A 21,002-nucleotide genomic window follows, 5' to 3' on the forward strand; every position below is an offset into this window, starting at 1 on the left:
CTAGTTGGGCATCTTGTTCCCCAGCATGGGTCCAAGTCCTCAGTGAATAATGGATCTAGAATAGAGTGTCTGTCCCTACACGAATACGTGTGACCTCACCAGCGACTGGACCACGTACTCGCCACCCTCATTGCGTTAGCGCCTCCTTTGGAGCTCGGTGTCTGAGCGTAGCCTGCCTGTGCGCGCGTTCACAGTTCACGCCGTGCAGGGTGGCGGCCTTGCGAGTCCAGAGCTCAGGCTGAGCCAGAGCCCTGGGGCCTTCATGGAGGAGGTGGCCTGGGAGCGCGCAGTTCCCAGGCTCGGGCTTCCCGCTGCCGCCTCCGGGACGCCGCGGGCTCCCCCCGCCCCAGGAATGTTCTCCACTCCAGCCCGCCTCCCCAGGGCCAGGCCCCCAGGGCCGTTCCAGTCCCGCCTCCCCTCCCGGGCGCCCAGGAGGGGGCGAGGCGGGCAGGACGCCTGGGTTCTCTCCTCCCCCCCTTCTCATCCCGGGGAGAAATTCCTCCGAGGTCCCCTCAGGCTCTGGGTTCCTAAAATAACCCTGCGGGGGAAGGGAGGCTGTAGAGGAAGGGAAGCGGGAGGGGCGCAGAGCTAAGCTGCGGGGTGCTGCAGGTGCCTCCGAGGAGAGGGGGCGAAGCGCACGAGGGCCTGCGAGGGGCTGGCTCGTCGGGATCTCCGAGGAGCTCCTCGGTCCGATTCCGAGGGAGGGCCGGAGAGGAAGTCCCTCGGAGAGGGGCAGTTTCCCAACTGGCGGGTTGCACCATCGCCGCCGAACCGTTGAACTCCGGGAGTGGCTGCGGCCGGCGACTCCGCCCCTGCCCGGTAGGGGGCGTGCCCGTGCGGCCCGGTTCCTGCCCGCGCGGCCGCTCCCCGGGGCCGGCGCCTCCGCACACTCGGGCTCTGCCTCTCCCGGCACAGGGGGTCGGCGCGGCCATGGCGAGCACGCTGGACCTGGACAAGGGCTGCACGGTGGAGGAGCTGCTCCGCGGCTGCATCGAAGCCTTTGGTGAGTGGCATGGGAGGGTACACCCCGGAGCCCAGGAGCTGAACCCCGTCCCTGCCTCCAGCGCAGACCCGCTGGGCACCCACCCTGTGCTGTAGCCTGTCCTCCTCACGGGGTAGAGAGATGCTGCGGACAAGATGTTTCCCTGCACCCCCCCTCGTGGAAAGGAGGCCCAGGATCCCCAGACTCTGACATGAGGGACATTATCAGTCCCGAGGGTGGGGCGGAGGGGATCCGGAGGAACTCACTACCTCCGGCCTGGAAGCTGTTTCCGGTTGATGGGGGGCGGCCTATCTGGTGCAGGGGTGTCCCTTCCCCCAGCACTCAGGAAATGACCCCTGGACTCTTGACCCCTGGGAACCCTTGTCTCTCCTCCCCAGCTGGTTCCCCTCTGGATGGCAGGAGGGGGAACTGGACGCCTCCCTCCACCCCGCCTGCTCAGGAGGGGGCAGGAGGTCGAGAGTGGCCCAGCAGGGGCCAGATGCCAGCGACCCTGGGGTAGTGTTGGGCACCCCAGCTGAGAGAGCAAGGGCCAACCTGCATCTCTTTGACCCCTCGGGTTAGATGACTCCGGGAAGGTGCGGGACCCGCAGCTGGTGCGCATGTTTCTTATGATGCACCCCTGGTACATCCCTTCCTCCCAGCTGGCGGCTAAACTGCTCCACATATATCCTTCGCGAGCCTCGCCAGGGCCCCTGAAGGCCCTGAGTGGGCCTGGGCCCAGCTCCGACCAGAATGAGCCTCTCTTCTGGAGCTCAGGCCAGGCTCAGACCCCAGAGTTCAGCTGCATGCCAGATTCCCTCTACGGCCTAGGCTCCACCCCCATAGCGCAGGCCCTGCCCCTAGGCTGTCTCCCCACCCACCTTGGTGGTCTTCTTCCTACCTCGAGTCTGGAACCTGGCCTCGCCCAACCCATTTCTTCCCTTTCTCTCTGAACTTAGAGCCTTAGAGCCTAGGCCCCTGCCTAACGTTTCCCCCTACACTCTGCATTACAAAAGCTCAAGCTTCTTCATCCTCAGTCTCTGGGAAATTTCCCAGGTCCCTTCCCTAAGCCTGGTTCCCTCCAGTCTCCTAGGACCCCGCCCAGCACAGAACCCTCCTGTACTACCTATCAGTTCAGGCTCATTCCTCCCTCCTGTGCTAGAAGGAGGCTCCGCTTTTGTTTTCCTTGACTCTCTTCTTCACCTACCAACAATCTCGGAAGGACAACTCCAACTCCCTGCAAGTGAAGACGTGTCACCTGGTCAGGTGAGTTGCTCTGAGGCTCTGTCCTTGTCCTCTCCTGCAGCCTTCTCCTCAGGCCGCAGGTTCTGGGTGGGAAGAGCTCTGTTCCCAGAGTTGGGGCATGCAGTTTGAATCTCTCTCTGACCTTGGGGGAAGGCTGTACCTCCACAGAGCTCCCCTTCTCCGAGTCTTGCTTTTCTTATCCATTCAGTGAGGGTGATGGCTGAGGGGCTGCTGTGAGAAGGAGAGCTGGTTGGGGGATTGGGGCAGTTTGAGACATGACAGCCCCCCTCTGGAAGACCTCAGTCCCTGCCAGACCCTTGGACAGACCACTGCGGGGAGGGGAAGTGACCGCCTTGAGTGAAGCCTCCCTCTTCTCCTCCAGGTACTGGATCTCGGCCTTCCCAGCCGAGTTTGACTTGAACCCAGAGCTGGCTGAACAGATCAAGGAGTTGAAGGCTCTGCTGGACCAAGAAGGGAACAGGCGGCACAGCAGCCTCATCGACATCGAGAGCGTGTGCGTTGGGGGGGGTGTGTGGGGAGCCCTGAGGGCTGCAGGCGGTGGGAGGGGCACTCCACTGCAGCTGCACTTAATAAAATGTTCACTGAATTGAATGAATGAATAAGGGTCATGTCGCTCTCTTGGTCAAACACCTTCCATGGCCCCCTGTTGCTTTCAGGAGTCTTCCGCAGGGTTTTCAAAACCCGTCACTGTCAAGGGCCAGCTTGGCTTTCCTACCTTGGCGCCCCCCCTTCCCATCCCTTTCACTTTATCTGTGGCTTCCTGGCCCACGCACCACAGAGCCCACCTTACCCTCCCACGTTGGGGCTTTGCTTGTAGTTGTCCCCTTGCCTCCTCCACGTGGCCCAGGTGCAGCGCACGGTGGAAGTTCCTGTGACTTTTCCCAGGTTGGAAGCGTTCCTTCCTTGTCCCGGTGTCACCTAGTTCAGGCCTCTGTGCCTCTGTGCCCCTGTGGCTTCTGTGTTTCTCTCCCTCTGGAGACTGTGAGCTGCTCCAGGGTGGGAGCCGGGTATCCCTCACCTGTGTCCCCGACGCTTTTCCTCATGTTTCCCGTAAACATTGAGACATATGTCAGGTCACTGCACCCCGACTGGGGGAGACGCTGAGGACTGGCTACCATGGGGCAGTGGTTCCTAGTGGTTCCTAGTGCCTGTCATTGCGTCCTCCTCGGAGGCCAAGTGCTGTATCTGTGAGTGTGGGACCTCAGAGGGCTCACAGCAAGGGTTCACTGCCCCCTGCTCCCCCAGCCCCACCTACAAATGGAAGCGGCAAGTGACCCAGCGGAACCCCGTGACCCAGAAAAAGCGCAAGATGTCCCTGCTGTTTGACCACCTGGAGCCCATGGAGCTGGCAGAACATCTCACCTACTTGGAGTATCGCTCCTTCTGCAAGATCCTGGTGTGGCCCCCAGCCTGTGGTCAGGGACGGTGGGGAGGAGGGGGTTCTAGGAGGGTGGAGCCCGGAGTAAGCTGAGGTGCATGGAGGTGGGGGTTGCAGGGATGCCGGAAGGCAGGGTGGCCTCAAGGAGCAAGGCTGCAGGTGCTGAGGCCACACCCGCTGGCAGTTTCAGGACTACCACAGCTTCGTGACCCACGGCTGCACAGTGGACAACCCCGTCCTGGAGCGTTTCATCTCCCTCTTCAACAGCGTCTCCCAGTGGGTGCAGCTCATGGTTCTCAGCAAGCCCACGGCCCCGCAGCGTGCCCTGGTCATCACGCACTTTGTCCACGTGGCAGAGGTGACTCCCACCTGCCCTGCTGTCCCGGTCCCTCAGTCTTCTCGGCGTCCACTCGCTGACTCTCTCGTCCTTCCCCCGTCGTCCCCTAGAAGCTGCTGCAGCTGCAGAACTTCAACACCCTGATGGCCGTGATCGGGGGCCTGAGCCACAGCTCCATCTCCCGCCTCAAGGAAACCTACGGCCATGTCAGCCCTGAGACAATCAAGGTGCCTGGGGCAGGGACCGGGAGGGGCATCCCTGGGGGCTGGACAGCCCTGTCCTCATTCGACAGATGAGGAAACTGAGGCTAGAGAGGTCCATGCTGCACAGTGGCTGAGCGGAGACTCATAGTTCATAGTGACCCTATGAACAAAAGGTAGTGGTGGAGCGGAGACTCAGACAATACTGTAAACACAGGAAAGCGTATAAAACATGCACAGCTTAAAGGCAAATGACAAAGAAAAGATCTGTGTAACCAACACCCCAGTCAGGAACACCAAGGGCGATTTCCTCCCAAGCAGTTTGCTACCTCTGGAGACCTGCTGAAGGGTCAGCTGTGAGTCAGTTCTGACTCGACAACACACAACAACATCACGGGGCCCAGAGAGAGCTAACAAAGTGCACACACTGTGAGACTTCTCACATGTTTGCTCTGTATACGCCTCTGAAGGATCTAACATGTGGCAGGTTTGGGAAGCTCATATGTGTGCACAGGAGTAAAACGTCTGGGAAAAAACGACACTGTCAGAAGCTTCCAGATCTTAGAGCACAGCCCCCCTTCCCTGTGGTCACTACCACTGTGGCATTTGTGGAGGTGGTGACCTTGCTTGCGTTATGGCTTTCCCACCTAAGGACGCGCCGAGTCGTGTGGGGTTTTGAACTTTCTGTAACTGGAATCAGAGGGCCCCGGTGTGGTGCCAAGGTTTTGTGCTTGAGTGCTGACATAAAGAAGGGTGGTTCGAGCCCACCCAGGGGTGCTGTGGAAGGAAGGCCTGGCAGGCTACCTCCATAAAAATGATAGTCACCCGCTGCAATCTCGAAGGTGTGAGGTTCAAATCCACCAGATGCCCGAGAAGGAGGGGCAATCTCCTCCTGTGCCAGTAGGCTCTGATTTGACTGTGCACAACAAGGGGAAAAGAAATTACAGTGACGTAAACCGTAGGGAGCAGCTGTGTTCTGTGACACGGGGTCACCAGGAGGTGGACTGGACTCCACGGCAATGGGTGTGAGGATTTTTGGTTTTGTTTTTATGTAACTGGAATCCTGCTGTGTTATTTGATGGTCTTATTCCACACGGGGGTGACCTCCTTACGTTTTGTTTTGTGGGGCAATTGACCATTGTTTTTATTGCCATGTGTCTCCACCCCAATTTATGTCTTTTCTGTGGTTGAACGTTTGCAGTGCTCCAGGTCTTGCTGTTCTTGCTATTGTGAACAGAGCCACAATAAAGATGGGTGTGCATATATCTGCTTGGATGGTGGTTATGGTCTCTTTGGGGTATATTCCCAGTAGTGGAATTGCTGAGTCAAATGGTATCTCTATTTGCAACTTTTTGAGAAAGCGCCATACAGCCTTCCACAGTGGTTGCACCATTTTACACTTCCACCAACAGTGAATAAGGGTTCCAGTTTCTCCACAACCTCACCAGCATTTGTTGCTTGCTGTTCTGTTAAATTTTGCTATTCTGACTGGGGTGAGAGGATATTTCATAGTTGTCTTGATTTGCATCTCTCTTAGAGCCAGGGATTTTGAACATTTCTTCATGTGCTTGTTTGTCATTTGAATGTCTTCTTTGGTGAAGGTCTTGTAGTTCTTAACACGGCTTCGAAGACATTTCCAGTGCTCTGTGCAGCCCAGCCTCCCTGAGCCTCAGTTTCTTTTGTTTAAATGCTTATGATAATCTGGGCCCAGGCCCGGTGTTCAGGTGGGGTATTTGGCAGTGGGTGTTGTTTTGAATCGGTGACCTGTGAACTCTGACCCTCAGGGACTGAAGAGAGCGTGCTGAGGGGCCGCAAGGGAGCACTTGACCTTTCACCCCTCCCTGGTCCCCACTCCTTTCTGGTCTCACATTTCCTGGACCCGGGGGTGGAGGGAAGTGGTTGAGCTAGTGTCTGTGTGTGCACGCGTGTCAGTGCCGTGCACACGTGTGTGTGTGACCTGCTCTCTGTCCACCCCCAGCTCTGGGAAGGTCTCACAGACATAGTGACGGTCACCGACAACTACGGCAACTACCGGCGCCACCTGGCAGCCTGCGTGGGCTTCCGCTTCCCCATCCTGGGTGTGCACCTCAAGGACCTGGTGGCCCTGCAGCTGGCGCTGCCTGACTGGCTGGACTCTGCCCGGACCCGGCTCAACGGGGCCAAGATGAAGCAGCTCTTCAGCATCCTGGAGGAGCTGGCCATGGTGACCAGCCTCCGGCCGCCGGTGCAAGCCAACCCCGACCTGCTGAGCCTGCTCACGGTGAGGCTGATGGCCGCCGGGCGCACACCAGCCTGGCTTTGCAAGGGGCTCTGGGCTGGGCTCTGAGGTCCGGTCTCCAGCCCTGGAGCTGGGTTTTGTGATGAGTGCTAAGGTCGCCTGGAGGGTCTGGCTGGGCTGTGGATTGGGGTCTAATCACAGACTGGCAGGGAGACCTCAGCTGCTCCGAGGTTGGCCCTGGGTCCTCGGTTCAGTTCCTGGGTCCTCGGTTCAGTTCCTGGCAGGTTTGGGACCAGTCTCTGGCTTCCGGGCATGCATGGGGGTGGCTTCTGGACATGGTCTTGGGTTCCGAAGTTCTGGCTCTGACCAAGGCTGTAGGCTCGTTGTCGTGGGGTCTAGGGTGAGTGTTGAGTTCTAGTCTCGAACTGGATGTTGTTGTGTGCTGTCAAGTTGGGACCAACCCATAGCTGACCCTCCAAGGGATTTTCAGGGGCAGTTAAATCACACGGGAGGAGATTGCCCATCCTTCTGTGGAGCAGCTGGTGGATTCAAACCACGTGCCTTTGGAATTGCAGTGGATCTTCTTATCACTAGGCCACCAGCGATCCCTAGACCTGGACTAGGTGTTAGATATTGGCCTAGGGCTTAGCTTTTGGGGGTGGAAGTTAATTCTTAGCCGATTCTAGGCTCTGGGCTGAGTCAGCTTCCACCCTGAGCTGGATTGTGGACCAGTCAATCAGTTGGGATGAATTTCAGCGATCTAGACCAGGGTTCTGGCAGGGATTTTTGGCTGAGAAATTAAAAGCGGATTGTGTTCAAGGTTTGAGTCAAGCTATGCTAGGCTGGTTTGTGGGTTTTGGGGTAGGTTCTGGGCTGGGCCTTGGCCTGAGCTGAGTCTAGGTTCTGAACCTGGTTCTGGCTTAAGGCTCTGGGCTCTAGGCAGGGGGCTCCCAGGAACAACAGTAGCAACTGCTAACCCCAGAGCTGTGGTTGATTCCAGGTGTCTCTGGACCAGTATCAGACAGAGGACGAGCTGTACCAGCTGTCCCTAGAGCGGGAGCCACGCTCCAAGTCCTCGGTGAGACAAGGGACCCCCGTGTCCTCACTCTGTCCATCCTCTTCCTCTCTGGCCTTGGCTCTCCCTGAGAACCCTGGGGAAGGGCCAGAGGCACTCTTAGAAGCTGCCTTCCTCCTGTGGGAACACGAAGGCCTGGGTGGCAGCGGCTTAGGGCAGGCTCCCTTCCCCTGACGGGTTACCCTTTGAGCTCCATCCACCTCCGGCCCGAACTCAGCCTGACCCTTCTCACAGCCGACCAGCCCCATCAGCTGCACCCCACCACCCCGGCCCCCTGTGCTGGAGGAGTGGACTTCAGCAGCCAAGCCCAAGCTGGACCAGGCGCTGGTGGTGGAGCACATCGAGAAGATGGTGGAGGTGAGGCCCCTGGCAGCTGGTCCTGAGTCTGAGGCCCACGGGATTGGTCAGGGGTAGGGGGGTTGTGGTCATTGAAGGTGGGCTTTGCCAGAGTACCACATTGGAGCCACCTAGTGGCATGTCCAAGGGCCTGTGCTCTGGCTCCAAATATCACAGAGCTTGGCAGGTTGACCATGCAAGGCTGAGGTGCCCATGGATGGGAGGTGTGGGGTGACCACCTCTTGGAGACACCTTTACTAACAAGGACTTTGGATGTGGGAAGGGGTGGGGCTGACTCTCCCTCCATTCTGTCCCCTTCCACTCGCTGTGTCTCCCTCTGTGCCCGCAGTCTGTGTTCCGGAACTTTGATGTTGATGGGGACGGACACATCTCGCAGGAAGAGTTCCAGATCATCCGTGGGAATTTCCCTTACCTCAGCACCTTTGGGGACCTCGACCAGAACCAGTGAGGAGGCCCAGAGGGCTGGGAGACTGGGGGAGAGGGAAGGCCACCGGCTCACTTCCCCTCGGGCTTCAGCTTCCTCACGGGCAACCCGAGGCCATTGAACCGGATGATCTTGCCAGAGGAAGCCGCCAGTGCGGACAGGGGCTCTTGTGTTGGTGGGGAGGCAGCCCGCTGTAGCAGCTCACTGCTACCTCATTCATGCAGACAGATGTGGGGGAGCTCCGTCTGACTCCTGCAGAGACTGTGGCCTGGGGACTGTTGCTGCAAAGATGCTATTATATTTGTGGCGCTCACAACTGGTCAAAGCATGGGCCAGTCGAGCCCCTGGGTAGCCTGTTCTAATGAATAGATGAGGGAGACCTGTAATTAGCAGATCCCACTTGCTCATCCACCGTTCCTCTGCTGACGATTTTGGAAAAACAGCTGGTTTGCCACAGTAGGTTAAACGTACCCCCTGTAACCATGGCCTTGCTTTGCTGTGCAAAGCCCAACTTGAGATGGACAGCCCATCAGAGGTGGGATGCGTATTTAATTTTTTAAATGTACATATTTTCATCTTACCTGAACTCTGGTGGCGGCGTATCTAGGGAGATAAGATGCACATCTGGGGTTGCGCTGCTAACCCAAAGGCCATGCCTCTTTGGGGGCTCAAATCCACCAGCACTTTTGTGGGGGAAACACATACCATCTCCCATGTGACTTACGGCCTCAGAAACCTCCCCGAGGGTCAGCTATGAGTTGGGCCCAGCATTGCAATGGGAAAGTCTGCTGTTAGGGACCTCTCCAAAGTGCTGAAGAGCAATGGTGTCTCTTTGGAGACTAAGGTGCGTCTGATACAGGCCATGGTCTTCGCAACCACCTGTTATGCATCAGAGAGTTGGACAATGACCAAGGAGGATAGAAGGAGAATTGATGCCTTTGAGCTGTGGTGCTGGAGAAGAGTATTGAGAATACCATGGACTGCTAGGAAAACAAACAGATTTGTCCTGGAGAGGGTTAAACCGGGTGGCTCCTTGGAGGCAAGGATTCTGAGGCTCCGTCTAACATACTTTGGACATATTGTGAGGAGAGACCAGTCCTTAGAGAAGGACATCATGCTTGGGAGGGTGGAGGGACAGCGCAGGAGAGGAAGGCCCTCTATGAGGTGGATTGATTCAGTGACTGGGATAATTGGGATGGGAGTGTCAGAGACAGTGCGATTGGCACAGGACAGGGCAGAGTTTAGGGCTGTTGTACACAGGGTCGCTATGAGTCGCAAGCGACTCGATGGCACATAACAACAACAACAACATGGCAATGAGTGAGTTTTTCCCAGTCGAGTATTTAAAAAAAAATTTCTTTCTCTTCCCCTACATGATAGAAATTCAAGGCTAAGAAATAAAATATCCAGGTAGTAAGATACATTTATAGGGCGTTCTGGTGGCGTGATCTGTAGCACTTGGTGCTATGAACTCAAAGGCTGGGTATCATCATCAATGGTTCAAATCCACTAGCAGCTCTGAGAGAGAAAGCCGGGCACCATCTCTTTCCATCTCTTTTTACAGCCTCGGAAACTGATAGAGGGTTTGCTATGAGTCAGGACCTACTCGAGAGCAGTGAGTTTAAGTTTGAAGATAAGTTTATTAAGTGAGTAAAAGCTATAGAGTAAGAAGTGAAAGCTCCCTCCTGCCTTCCCCCCAGCAGAGATAGCTGTGAACCTGAACACTGGTAACCATGGTGACTGGTGGCCCTATGTGTATCCTTCAGGGCTCTTCTCAGGCCTGTGCAAATCAGTACACATCCTGTTTATTTTGTGTCTGTGGATAACAGAACATCCATCCCCTCTGCCCGCTGGCGTTTGTGGCGCTTGCTGTGTTTTGCCTGCTGGTCCCGAGACTGAGGGGAACAAATGCTACCTCCAGGTCCTTCCCACCCTTTCACAGAGTGTGTGGTGTTCTGGGACCTTCGAGAGAGACTTTTGTGTCGTTGGTAGAAAGGACCTTCCACCACCAGCTGCCATCGAGACAGTTCCACGTCTCAGCGACCCGTGTGTCAGAGTAGAACAGTGTTCTGTAGGGTTTTCAATGGCTGGGCTTTCAGAATGGATCACCAGGTCTTCGAGGCACCTCAGGGTGAGCTTGAACTCTTAACTTTTTAGTAGCAGCCTGGCACATTAATCATTTATACCACCCAGGGACATCCAGGAAGACTAGTCCTCTCAGGAGGACTTGCGTCTCCTCTTCTACCTTTTCAAATACTACCCCCCTTATCTATTACTATTTTTTCTTTTAGTGAGGGAGAGCTCTGGTGGCTTAGTGGTAAGGAATTGCACTACCAATGCAAAGGTATGTGGTTCGAATCTACCAGCTGCTTCACAGAAGAAAGATGGGCAGTCTCCTTTCATGAGATTTACTATCTCTGAAAACCCACTAAAGAGTCAGCCTTGGGTCGGTTCTGACTTGACAGTACACAACAACATTCCTTTCCTTAATTCTGCAATTTAATTTTTCACATTCAGCAGGATGTGAGTCCAGCTCGGCAGGACTTTCGTTTTCATGCGTAATATAGAGCATCCTGTCCAGTTAGAGTTTTCAAGGCTGCAATCTTTACAGAGAAAAACTTTTTTTTTCCTCTTGAGTGGCTGGTGGGTTTGAACTGTCAGCCTTGGGGTTAGCATCTGGGGGCTCTAGCTGCAGCACCACTGGAGTTCTCGTGCACAGTGGGAAGACAGAGTCTAGGTTGAAGCTGGAGGGACGGCCACTTGTCCCAGTGCCCTATTGACTATGAGGACCTCCTGGATCCCAGTAAAAGCCATTGCTGTTGAGTTGATGCCCAGGCCTAGCGGCCCTGTCAGACAGACACATGGGTCCTCACTACAACAGATGGAAGCTTCTAGGCTTCCCTATCAGAGAAAGTGCAGCCCTTCAACATCTTGAGGGACTCCAGCTCCTTAATTCCCTACCTCTTCCAGGCTCCCGTGGCCCTGCAGCCTGGGACTTTGCTCCAATAGACTGTTGTGCCCCATTGGCTCCTGGTTGGGTACAAGAGCCAGCACCTGGCTCTCCAGGAGGGAGACCAGAGCCCCTTCCAGGGCAGCTGCAGTTCAGACCCCAACTCCCCCCCCCTTTGATGCTTACTCTTTGTTTCTAGAATCGATTATGCCTTGCAAACTTATCTATGCATTGACCACAATTTTTGATGTTATTTCAGTCACTATTTTGTAGCTGTTTGTAGCAGAGGGCTTTTCTGGGTGGTTGGTTTTTGTTTTTTTTTTTTAAATGGCTGTCATGTTGGAACGGCTCGCCTTGCTTTGCCTGGTTTATGTTGTCCACCTCCACCATCAGCATGTCCGTCCTGCCGCATTGGTTCACGTAGAAGGACTTCATCCTTCAGACTGGCCACCAAGCACCAGCCGCACGCCTGCTGATGGGCATGTAGACTGCTCTCAGGTTTTCCTTATTCAGAGCCTCTGCCAACATCATTGTGCTAAGGCGCTCCGGCCAGCCTTTCTGTAGGAGAAATTCCTAGAAGTGGGATAATTGAAACAAAAGATATGCACATTCTAAATTGGGAGGGAGACTGCCAAACTGACCTTAGACAAGGTTGCACCCGTTTGCAGTCCCATCCCAATCAGCGATGCTCATTGCCAAAGTCCCTTGCCAACACTGGATGCTATAATAAGCTTAAACATGTTTGTCAGTCTGATTGGCAAATGGTATCTTGGTTAGATTTGCATTTCTTTAATGTTTGTAGGGATGGGATGTCTTTTCATATGTTTATCGGCCACGAGACTCCTGTTAACTGCTTGTTCACACTCTTTGTTCGTTATTCTGGGGCTTGTTGTCGGTTCTTTCTCATTGATTTTTTTTTAGAATCTCTGTTAATGAATATTAACCCTTTCCTGTTGAATGTGTTTGAAACAATATTTTCTCCCCGTCTGTCATTTATGTTGTCTTACTCCACATAAAATTGAAAACTCCTGTGCTCAGTATGTTCGTCTTTTCCTTTTGGGCTTTATGTTTGTGTTTATTTGTAGACAAGGCCTTCACGTTCCACCGCCAGTTACTGTTCAGTAAGTTTCAACTCAGGTTGACCCTGTGTGTGTCACAGCACGACGGTACCCTATTGGGCTTTCTCAAGAGCTGACTTTTTGGAAACTATTTTGCCAGGACTTTATTCCGAGGCACCCAGAGGTGGAGTTGAACCTCCAACCTTTTGCTTATCAGCCGAGCATATGAACCATTCACACCATCCAAAAGACCCCCAGAAAGCTCTGATCTTCTCAAGATTACGGAAGTCTTTCTACCTTTTCAGATGCTTTTTTCAATTTTATCTTTTAAATTTATTTCTCTTTTTCATGTTTTGTACCATCAAATCGGATCCGACTGGCCCTGGAGGAGATTGCCCCTCCTTCTCCAGAGGAGCATCTGGTAGATTTGAACCGTGCACACTTTAGGGATTGCAGTGCAGCTTCTTGTCACTAGGCCACCAGAGCTCCCTTAGATGCTTTTAAAAAAATTTTAGTTTTTTTACACTGTAATCTCAGTTCAGCAGAAATTTTGTTTTGTGTGCAGTGGGAGGGAGGAATCTATGTATCTTTTTTGGCATGGCCACTAGGAATCCCCTAGTGATTTGAAGGGGCCCCTGGATCCATTGTTATTCTGTGCCATCGAGTCGGAACCGACTCGTAGCTGAGCCTGCAATGGGTTCTCAGAGGGTGGAAATTACACGGGAGGAGATTAGCCATCTTTCTTCCAAGGAGCAGCTGGTGGATTAGAACCCCTTGCCCTTGGACTGGCGGCACAACTCTTTATCACTAAGCCACCAGGGCTGCCTGGATCCCATTATTGGTTCCAAAATAACAACAGATAGAAATTTCCAGACTACCCTTTCAGTGAGGTGCAGCCCTTTAAGATCTGAGCGCCCCAGCTTCCCACGGGGAACTCAGCACCAGAGAAATCGCTGCTGGTGGCTGAGGAAACCCACACAGGTTCTGTGTGAGCACTTCACCAGCATTTTCTCACATTATTGACAAAAACCCCAGGAGCTGTGGGAGCCACATCAGCCTTGTTGATTGATGAGGAAGGAGCCCTGCTGGCACAGATTAAGCACTTGACAGCTAATTGAAAGGCCCAGGGTTCAAATCCATCAGCCCCTCTGTGGAAGAAAGTCGTCTTCTGTGAAGAGTAAGGCCCTGGAAGCCCCTCCAACCCCAGTTTCTGTGTCAGGGTGGTTGTCCTTGGAAGCAATGGGTTTGACATTTGGTTTATAGGTGAGGAATCTGGGACAGGGAGATGAACCAGCCTCAGGTTACGTGGACGGGAAGCAGTAGAGCTGGGTATCTAATTGAGGTCTGTCTCCTGCTAGAGTCCATGCGCACTATCTTCCCCAGATATATCACGAGATAAACAGGGATCCCTGGGCTTATGGAGCGCGGCATGAGTTTTGCTTCCCCCATCTCACCTGGCTCCACAGCTAAATAGAGGGATTTGAGTTCCTGGGATTCCAGCTGGTGTTCCATCCATCAAGACACTTTGGGAAATGGGGGTTGATCAGAGGCATACAGCCCTTTGTGGGTCACACACCAACTCTGAGGTGGCTATGTCTGGAATGACTGTCCCCATCATCTGAGGAGGACGCCAGGGCCTTCACTCAAGACCTTGTGCTTTGTCCATGGCAGCTACAAAATCTGCCCCTCTATGTCCCCTGCTCTTTCTTTTCCCTGTGAACAAAGAAAATGTAAACCCACTTTCCTACAAGAGTTTGCAGCTCCCAGTGACCCCACAGGACATGGGGTTCCAAGGCTGCAAATATTACAGAAGCATATTAAGCATATTACGCATCTTCCGCCCTGTGTCAGGTGCCCAAGTCAGGCGTTTGGGGAGGATTTGGTAGGGGGATATCCCCCCCCCGTTAGGCAGGTGGGTGGTCCTGGGCCCACGCTGAGGCTCCCCCTCCCTGTGCAGGGACGGCTGCATCAGCAGGGAGGAGATGGTCTCCTACTTCCTCAGGTCCAGCTCTGTGCTGGGCGGCCGTATGGGCTTTGTCCACAACTTCCAGGAGAGCAACTCCCTGCGGCCCGTCGCCTGTCGCCACTGCAAGGCCTTGGTGAGTCCCTGCCCCGTCCCTCCACTCCAGGCCCCGCCCACAAGCCCCGCCCTCCAATCTGGCCCCGCCCTTCACCTGCAGTTGCCATCTCAACCCAGCAAAAGTCTTGAATCTAACCTGTCTTTCCTCTTGATGCGCTGTGGGTCCTAGTACCTGCCTTCCACAAAGAGGATGCAGGTGGTCAGTCCCCTCCTCGTCCCCAGCATGGCCCTCTCCTCTGTTTCAGATCCTAGGCATCTACAAGCAGGGCCTCAAATGCCGAGGTGAGACGAAGGACAGGCCTGAGGGGCTGAAGGGACCAGGAACTTCCTTAAAGAGTGTCTCGCTGGGTGGAGATACCTATTTTGGTGGGGCGGTTGTCATGGAGTGAAATTCCTTGGAAGGGGAAAAAGCATGCTGATTGAAGAAAAAAGGTTTCTTTCAAGAGGGCTTTTATTTTGGTGAGGCAGCTTCCCAGGGACAGAGAATGCATCAGGGGGCACAGATGGGTAGGCAGGATTTAAAAGGAGACTCTTTTGGTGAGGAAGTCTGCCGAATGGGTCAGGAGATGTTCTGACCAATGGTCTGGCCTTGGCCTCTCCTCTCCCTTCCCCTGTCCCTCAGCCTGCGGCGTGAACTGTCACAAACAGTGCAAGGACCGGCTGTCGGTGGAGTGCAGGCGCAGGGCCCAGAGCGTGAGTCTAGAGGGGTCTGCACCCTCCCCGTCGCCCACACACACCCATCATCGGGCCTTCAGCTTCTCCCTGCCCCGCCCAGGCAGGCGAGGCTCCAGGCCTCCAGGTAAGGGTGGGTCTCATTCTTTACTGGTGAGGGAGGGAAGGAGGGTACTGTGACAAAGCATTAGCTCATCCAGGATGGGGACCATTTCTGAGTTTCACCCCAGTGAGATGATGAAGGGACAGGGTGATAGGGGTCTCAGGTTACCAGAGCACCTCTACCTTCAGAGGTATGAGAGAAACCCTAATTTATATAAAGGTAAAAAAGTAAAAGGGCTTCAAGACTTCGCTGTACTCTTGTTAGGGGGACTGACAAAGGATTAGAGAGAGCCTTTTCTGAGCCACTGGCCTGCTCTGGAGGTCCTCGCCCCATGATTTCTCAGCAGCTCTCTTGACTCTCTGGTGATTTGGGGTTAGTTGCTGGCTAACGGCTCTCCGACTCGACTGCCTGAATGACCACGTTAAGCTGGGCTCTTGGACAGTTGGTCCCCACCGTTTGGGTTGGGCCAAGACCTCAAAGGCAGGGCCCAGGGCACAAGTCCTCAAAAATAGAAAAGACAGAACCATTTGCATTGCGCCTTCCAGAAGTGCTGGGATCTGAAATGTGAAACACACACAAAATTGACATTTAAGCAAACTGCGCTGACAAATCCATGGCTGCGAAAAAGCTGCGGCGAAACGCAAACTTAGCAAAAGAGCCTGAGAAGTCGGGCCATTTGCTCGCCCAGTGGACTGGGTTTTGGTGCGTGGATTTGCTTCTGGGACAGCACCTTCTGTGTGTGTGTGTGTGTGTGTGTGTGTTGGGACAGGACAGGGGGACTGCTAAGGTGACCGGGACCCAGGAGTTGGCCTCATAGCCTCCTGGTCTCTGTACTTGCAGAGATCCGTGAGGAGGAGGTTCAGGCGGTGGAGGACGGAGTGTTTGACATCCACTTGTAACAGGCGGTAAGTCCAAGGGAGTTTGCCCCCTGGGGAGGGCAGGGCAGAGTGGGAATGGAGAGCAGATGCTGGGCAGTTGGTGCAAATGGTCCAGCTGGGTGGGCACGTACCCTTTTGGGGAGGGTCTCCCTCACAGCTTCTGTTTTTCTCTTCCCAGCTGGGACCACATCCAAGATCCGTACCTGCCTTGGAGAAAGGACTTGATCCGAGCAGGGGCTCGGGGGTGGGGGGGCTGGGGCAGGAGGCTGGGCTGGGGCTGGGGTCGGGCGGCATGCAACAGCACAGGGCCGGGGCTGGTGCCCCTAAGATTGTACAGACTCTTGTGAATATTTGTATTTTCCAGATGGAATAAAGGCCCTTGTATTTAATCTGGATCAGAGCCTAGACTCCCGAGGCCTGGAACCCGTGGGTTCTAGAACATTGTAGCTACAAGGTCTTAGCAAGTTTGGAATCTCACATGTTCAGGTTCCGAATCGAGTAGCTTTCAAGTTAAAGCAGCCTAATGAGCTTTGGGGGAGCTGTGGTGGTTTAGTGGTAAGGAATTTCACTGCCAGCCCATTAGGGACAAGGTTCGAATCCACCAGCTGCTTCACAAGAGAAAGATAGGCATTCCCCTTCCATGCGATTTACTTCCTCTAAAAACCCGCTGGAGGGTCAGCTATGAGTTGGTTCTGATTCTCTGGTACACAACAACAACAACAACAATGAGCTCTGGTGGCCTAGTGGTAAAGAGCTATGCTGTCAACCCAGAGACACGTGGTTCAAATCCATCAGCTGCTCCGTGGGAAAAACACGGGCAATCTCCTCTTAAGTGATTTGCTGCCCATGAAAACCCACTGGAGGCCAGCTATGAGTCGGTTCCAACTTGACTGTACAGCAAGAAGTTTGGTGGCCTAGTCAGTAGGGAATTTCACTGCCAACCCCAAGATGAGATATTTGAATCCACCAATTGCTTCATGGGAGAAAGATGAGCAATCTTCTGTGCAATTTACAGCCTCTGAAAACTTGCTGGAGGGTCAGCTGAGAGTGGGTTCTGCTGTGACAGCAATGAGAAGTTCATATGTTTAACGAGGGAGGCCTGGTGGCTTGGTTCGTAGGGAGATGCGCTGCGAACTCAAAAGTGCTGCTTCTGATAGTTCAAGTCCACCAGTGGCAGGAGAAAGGTGGACAGTCTCCTCTCATAGGATGTACAGCTGGTGTCAACTTGATGGCAAAGAAGGCTTTGAGTTTTTAGTGTGTGAGAGAAGGCTGACGAGACCTGGACCCGCACCGTCTTCGCAGGCACTGCTGGGTTCGAGCCCAGTGATGCCGCCACTGTATTGAAGGGCTTCCTCTTCTTCTTTGACATGGAGAGGACTGGGAATCTTGGAGTAGTACTAGAAAACCTTGGGCCATGAGAATTTTGGGAATGCTTCCAGAATCTGGGAGCATAAAGCTGGAAATAGGAGTGTCTGTGCCTCAGTATTGTTAAGGCTAGTGGTTATCGACACCCATCACCTCCAGTCCACAGCTGAAATTCTCTTGCTTGACAGGGAGCCTTTCAACTCCTGCTTGATTACCCTCCGCCAATGGAGAGCTCACTACAGAGAGTCATGGTTAGGGGAGAGATGGGCAGGGCAGGGGCAGCCCAGAGTGCTGGCTGGGTTGGGAGGGGGAGAGTTGAGGGCAGCAGTGGGACCTCTGGGTTTCGGGCTCTGGGTGGGGGCTGTGCTCTGGGCAGGCTGCCTCCTGGCCTGTGCTGCTGCCAGCCGGAAGGACAGCGACTTCCAGAGGAAATGTATATTGATTCTGCTCTCAGCCTCCGGTGGGCGGCCTCTCCCAACCCAGCCTTTACCTCCTGCGCTTGCAGCACAGAGGTTTTGGGGGTCACCGCTATCTGAGGAAGCCTAGAGCTCCTTCTAAGGTGCTGTGAGTAGGGAGGGAGGGCTGGGAGAATCTCCTGAAGTTGAGTCTGGCTGCCCCTGGGGTCAGGAGACTCCAAACAGCAGCCTTGAACATGACAACTACTTCCACAGCACCCCCACCCAATAGTGTATCCTACCTACAGCAGGAATGTCCTGGGTGGAGGTCTGAGCACCCCTCAACTCTTATCAGCAAAAGACATATGGGCTTAGCAGTGGCCTTGGGGGGGGCATAACTCTCCTGCTCCTCATTCTCAGGGCTCCCCCTTTGTATCTCTTTCTTTGAGACCCCACTTTCCCTGGCCTATTCCTCACTGAGGTCACCACTCCTCTGTTATATCTCAGCAACAGCTATATTCCTTGCAGGCCCCCCAGCACTAGTCCCCACTGGGTCCTTTGCTCTGCCCCTCCTTCCATTCTCAACCCCCTCCTCCCCCTCCCCCTCCCGAGGCTGTAATATCCGTTTCACGATTTGGGGGCTGAGTTGCTATAACAACAGACGGCGATTGTGTTGTGAAGAGCGGCTTGCTCCCTGCACTGCCGCCTCCTGCACTGCCTCCATCCCTGCAGCCTGGTCGCCTCACCTCCCTGCCACCCCCTGCCCCAGCCTGGCCCTCCCCAGGGTGTGTGTGTTTGCATGGGAACCCAGGTGGGTGCCTGCTCCGCTGGGTGTGTGACGTGGGACTGGCTCGTCATGGCCATGTGTGTGTGAATCCGATGTGTGAGCTTCACTGTGTGTGTGTGTGTGTGTGTGTGTGTGTACGCACGGTCACGCATGCCAATTTGCTGCTTTCCCCTCCGCCAAGTGTCCCCTCCGGACTGTGCGTGGGGGAGGGGTGTGTGCTCGGCCAGCAGGCAAGTGTCCTTGTTGGGTGGGTGGGTGGGGTGAGGAGGGGTGTTTCTTGAGGGCCCCCTGCATCCAGAGGTCTGAACCTTGCATCTTACAGGAGACAGCCTGTGGCTGGGGGTGGGGCAGGGAGGTGTGAAGCAGCCAGGTGACCTTTCCTGCCCTTGATGGGCAAAGGTGGCCCAGAGAGCTGGGCGTTGGGAAGCAGACATAAATGTCTCATTTCTCTGCCTGCCGCCTCTCTTCCCCAGCAAATCTTTAAGGGTCTGAGGCACTCTGAGCTGTGTCTGTGAGCTGCTGTCTGTTGGCGCATCAAGATGCCTGGACGTGTGCGTGCACACCTAGGAGGCTGCAGCGGGAGAAGTGCTTGGGGCAATGGGGCAGTGGGCTGTGGGGTCAGAGAGGCAATTTCACATCACATCCTGACTCAGCAGTTCCCATTCCTCGCTCCTCCAGTGGCCCTGCAGGGGTTGGCCCAAGGGTCTCTCCAAGGTCAGAGTGAGCCTCACATCTGAAATCTGGTTCAAGGGGCCCCCTTCACAACCCTTGAGAAACACCCCTGCAATCTGAGTTTACCCTCTCCCAAGCTGGGGAGGGAGATCACCCCTAGTGGGTAGGTGTCCTGACTCGGTAATTGATGGCTTTGTGCAAAGTGATGGAGGCAGGTCGATGGCCCAGGAGTGCCCCTCCCCATGCATTTGTCTCTGAATATATGCATAGGTGTGCACACTCTTAGCAAGGCGAGTACTTCCTGAGTGCAGGTGCCAGATCGTGCCCCTCTGGGAATACCTGTGTGCACACAACGGTGTGCACAGCTGTGTGTGTGCCTGTGTGCACACTCGCTCGCTTGCTCCAAGTTATTGCACGATGCCTCCGGCTGAGGAAACTCTCACCACCACCAGCTGTGCAGAGGACAGCCATGCCTGCCGCACAAATCAGGGTCCAACACACACGCGCGCGCACACCCCCTCCCTTTGAACCCCGTGCCCATTTCTGTAGCACACACACACCAGCTGTCATGTCCCCCTTGCACTGCTCACTCACACACACTGAGATGCAGACACCAGGCAGGGAGGACCTCCCTCCAATGCCACCCATTCTGCTACTCCGGGTTAGGAAAGAAAAAAAAAAAGAAAAAGAAAGAGCTGCAGCCCCTTTCCTGCCTGGCTCAGCCAATGTGCATTCTCCTTTCCGTCCCCAGACCTCCTCCCACCCTAGTGCCACGTTCCAGGCAGGGGACTCATGCTTCAAACTCTGGGATTCCCATCAGGCAGGGCTGGGAAACCCCAGGTCTCTAAGGTTTATTCTTCCCCTATCTCTGCCTTTTCCTAGACCCCCCCCCCCAATCTTTATCCCAGGAAAGACTCCCTTTCTCAATTCTAAAGGGTCCATGCTATTCCCGCCCCCCTCCGCCCCTGGGGCCAGGCTGCAGACTGGAAGAAGTCTCCAGCAGCCACGGGTGGGGTCTCCCCTTCCCAAGCCTCCCTGCAGCCTGGATCCGCCCCTGGGCGTCGCCAGCAGAGGGCGCTGTGGTCCAGGCCCCGCGCCGGTCCTGTTCGCTGGAAGCCCCAGGTCGGGGTCCAGAGCTTCCACACTGCCTGGCTCAGCCTAGGATGCTGCTACAAGGACGTGCTGGAATGGGGGTGCAAGACCCCACGGCCTGACCCACTGGGCGGAGGGTAAGGCGCCTGGGTGCCTGGGAAAAGCGCTCGGTTGAGATCGGCCGGGTCGGGGGTCCCGTCGCCTGCGTTTCAGACCGCGGGTAGCGGGGAGGAGCTCGGCTGCCCTGGGGCCGGGACGCCTGGGTCCCGTGCGGTGGAGGGAGCTGGGCCAGTGGAGCAGCGGGCCCGGCGGCGTCTGCGCCTTCTCGTTGGCTGCGCCGTGCGTCAGTTAGCGCAGCGCGGCCCAATGCACGCGCCCGGGGGGCGGGCCCTGGTGCTGATGCTGCCGTCAGTCGGTGTTGCAGGGATGCGGCGGCGGGAGCAGCCGCCCTGACTCGCGGAGCATCCTCCGAGCAACACCGCGGCGGGGCGGGCGGGCTGACGGGCGGGCGGGGACGCGGCGGGCGGCGAGAGAGGCGCGAGGCGGCCGATACCGTTCGTCCGGGCATTGCCACCCGCCGGAGCCGGGGCATCTCGGGGACTCTGATCCCCACCCTCCAGCGACTGGCGCCCCCAGAACCAGGTACCGTGAGGGGGGGCTGCGGCGGAGACGGACGGGGGGCGGGGGCCGATCGGGGGAGGGGAGTGGATTGG

At 55.4% G+C, this 21,002-nt stretch overlaps 1 protein-coding gene across 1 annotated transcript; it reads left to right on the forward strand.

Annotated features, from left to right (window-relative positions):
• The first annotated feature begins 930 nt into the window (after positions 1 to 930).
• Positions 931 to 15,999, forward strand: RASGRP2 (RAS guanyl releasing protein 2 (calcium and DAG-regulated)). The gene is made up of 15 exons (XM_006901478.1): positions 931 to 1,003; positions 1,565 to 1,667; positions 2,186 to 2,248; positions 2,610 to 2,741; positions 3,494 to 3,644; positions 3,811 to 3,984; positions 4,074 to 4,190; positions 6,142 to 6,423; positions 7,382 to 7,459; positions 7,691 to 7,813; positions 8,142 to 8,257; positions 14,203 to 14,344; positions 14,571 to 14,607; positions 14,948 to 15,124; positions 15,941 to 15,999. The coding sequence occupies exons 1-15, from the start codon at positions 931 to 933 to the stop codon at positions 15,997 to 15,999; spliced, it is 1,827 nt and encodes a 608-aa protein (XP_006901540.1).
• Positions 16,000 to 21,002: the final 5,003 nt, after the last annotated feature.

This window comes from Elephantulus edwardii, unplaced genomic scaffold, assembly GCF_000299155.1.
Source record: "Elephantulus edwardii isolate Elephantulus edwardi_28Jun2011 unplaced genomic scaffold, EleEdw1.0 scaffold00328, whole genome shotgun sequence".
NCBI lineage: Eukaryota > Metazoa > Chordata > Mammalia > Macroscelidea > Macroscelididae > Elephantulus > Elephantulus edwardii.

What these genes read in the sequence shown, in the direction of transcription:
- RASGRP2 (XM_006901478.1), top strand. Translation starts at nt 931, where the DNA reads ATGGCGAGCACGCTGGACCTGGACAAGGGCTGCACGGTGGAGGAGCTG. An exon ending in GCTCCTTCTGCAAGATCCTG is followed by an intron (nt 3,645 to 3,810) that starts GTGTGGCCCCCA and finishes ACCCGCTGGCAG; the next exon opens with TTTCAGGACTACCACAGCTT. An exon ending in GCGAGGCTCCAGGCCTCCAG is followed by an intron (nt 15,125 to 15,940) that starts GTAAGGGTGGGT and finishes CTGTACTTGCAG; the next exon opens with AGATCCGTGAGGAGGAGGTT.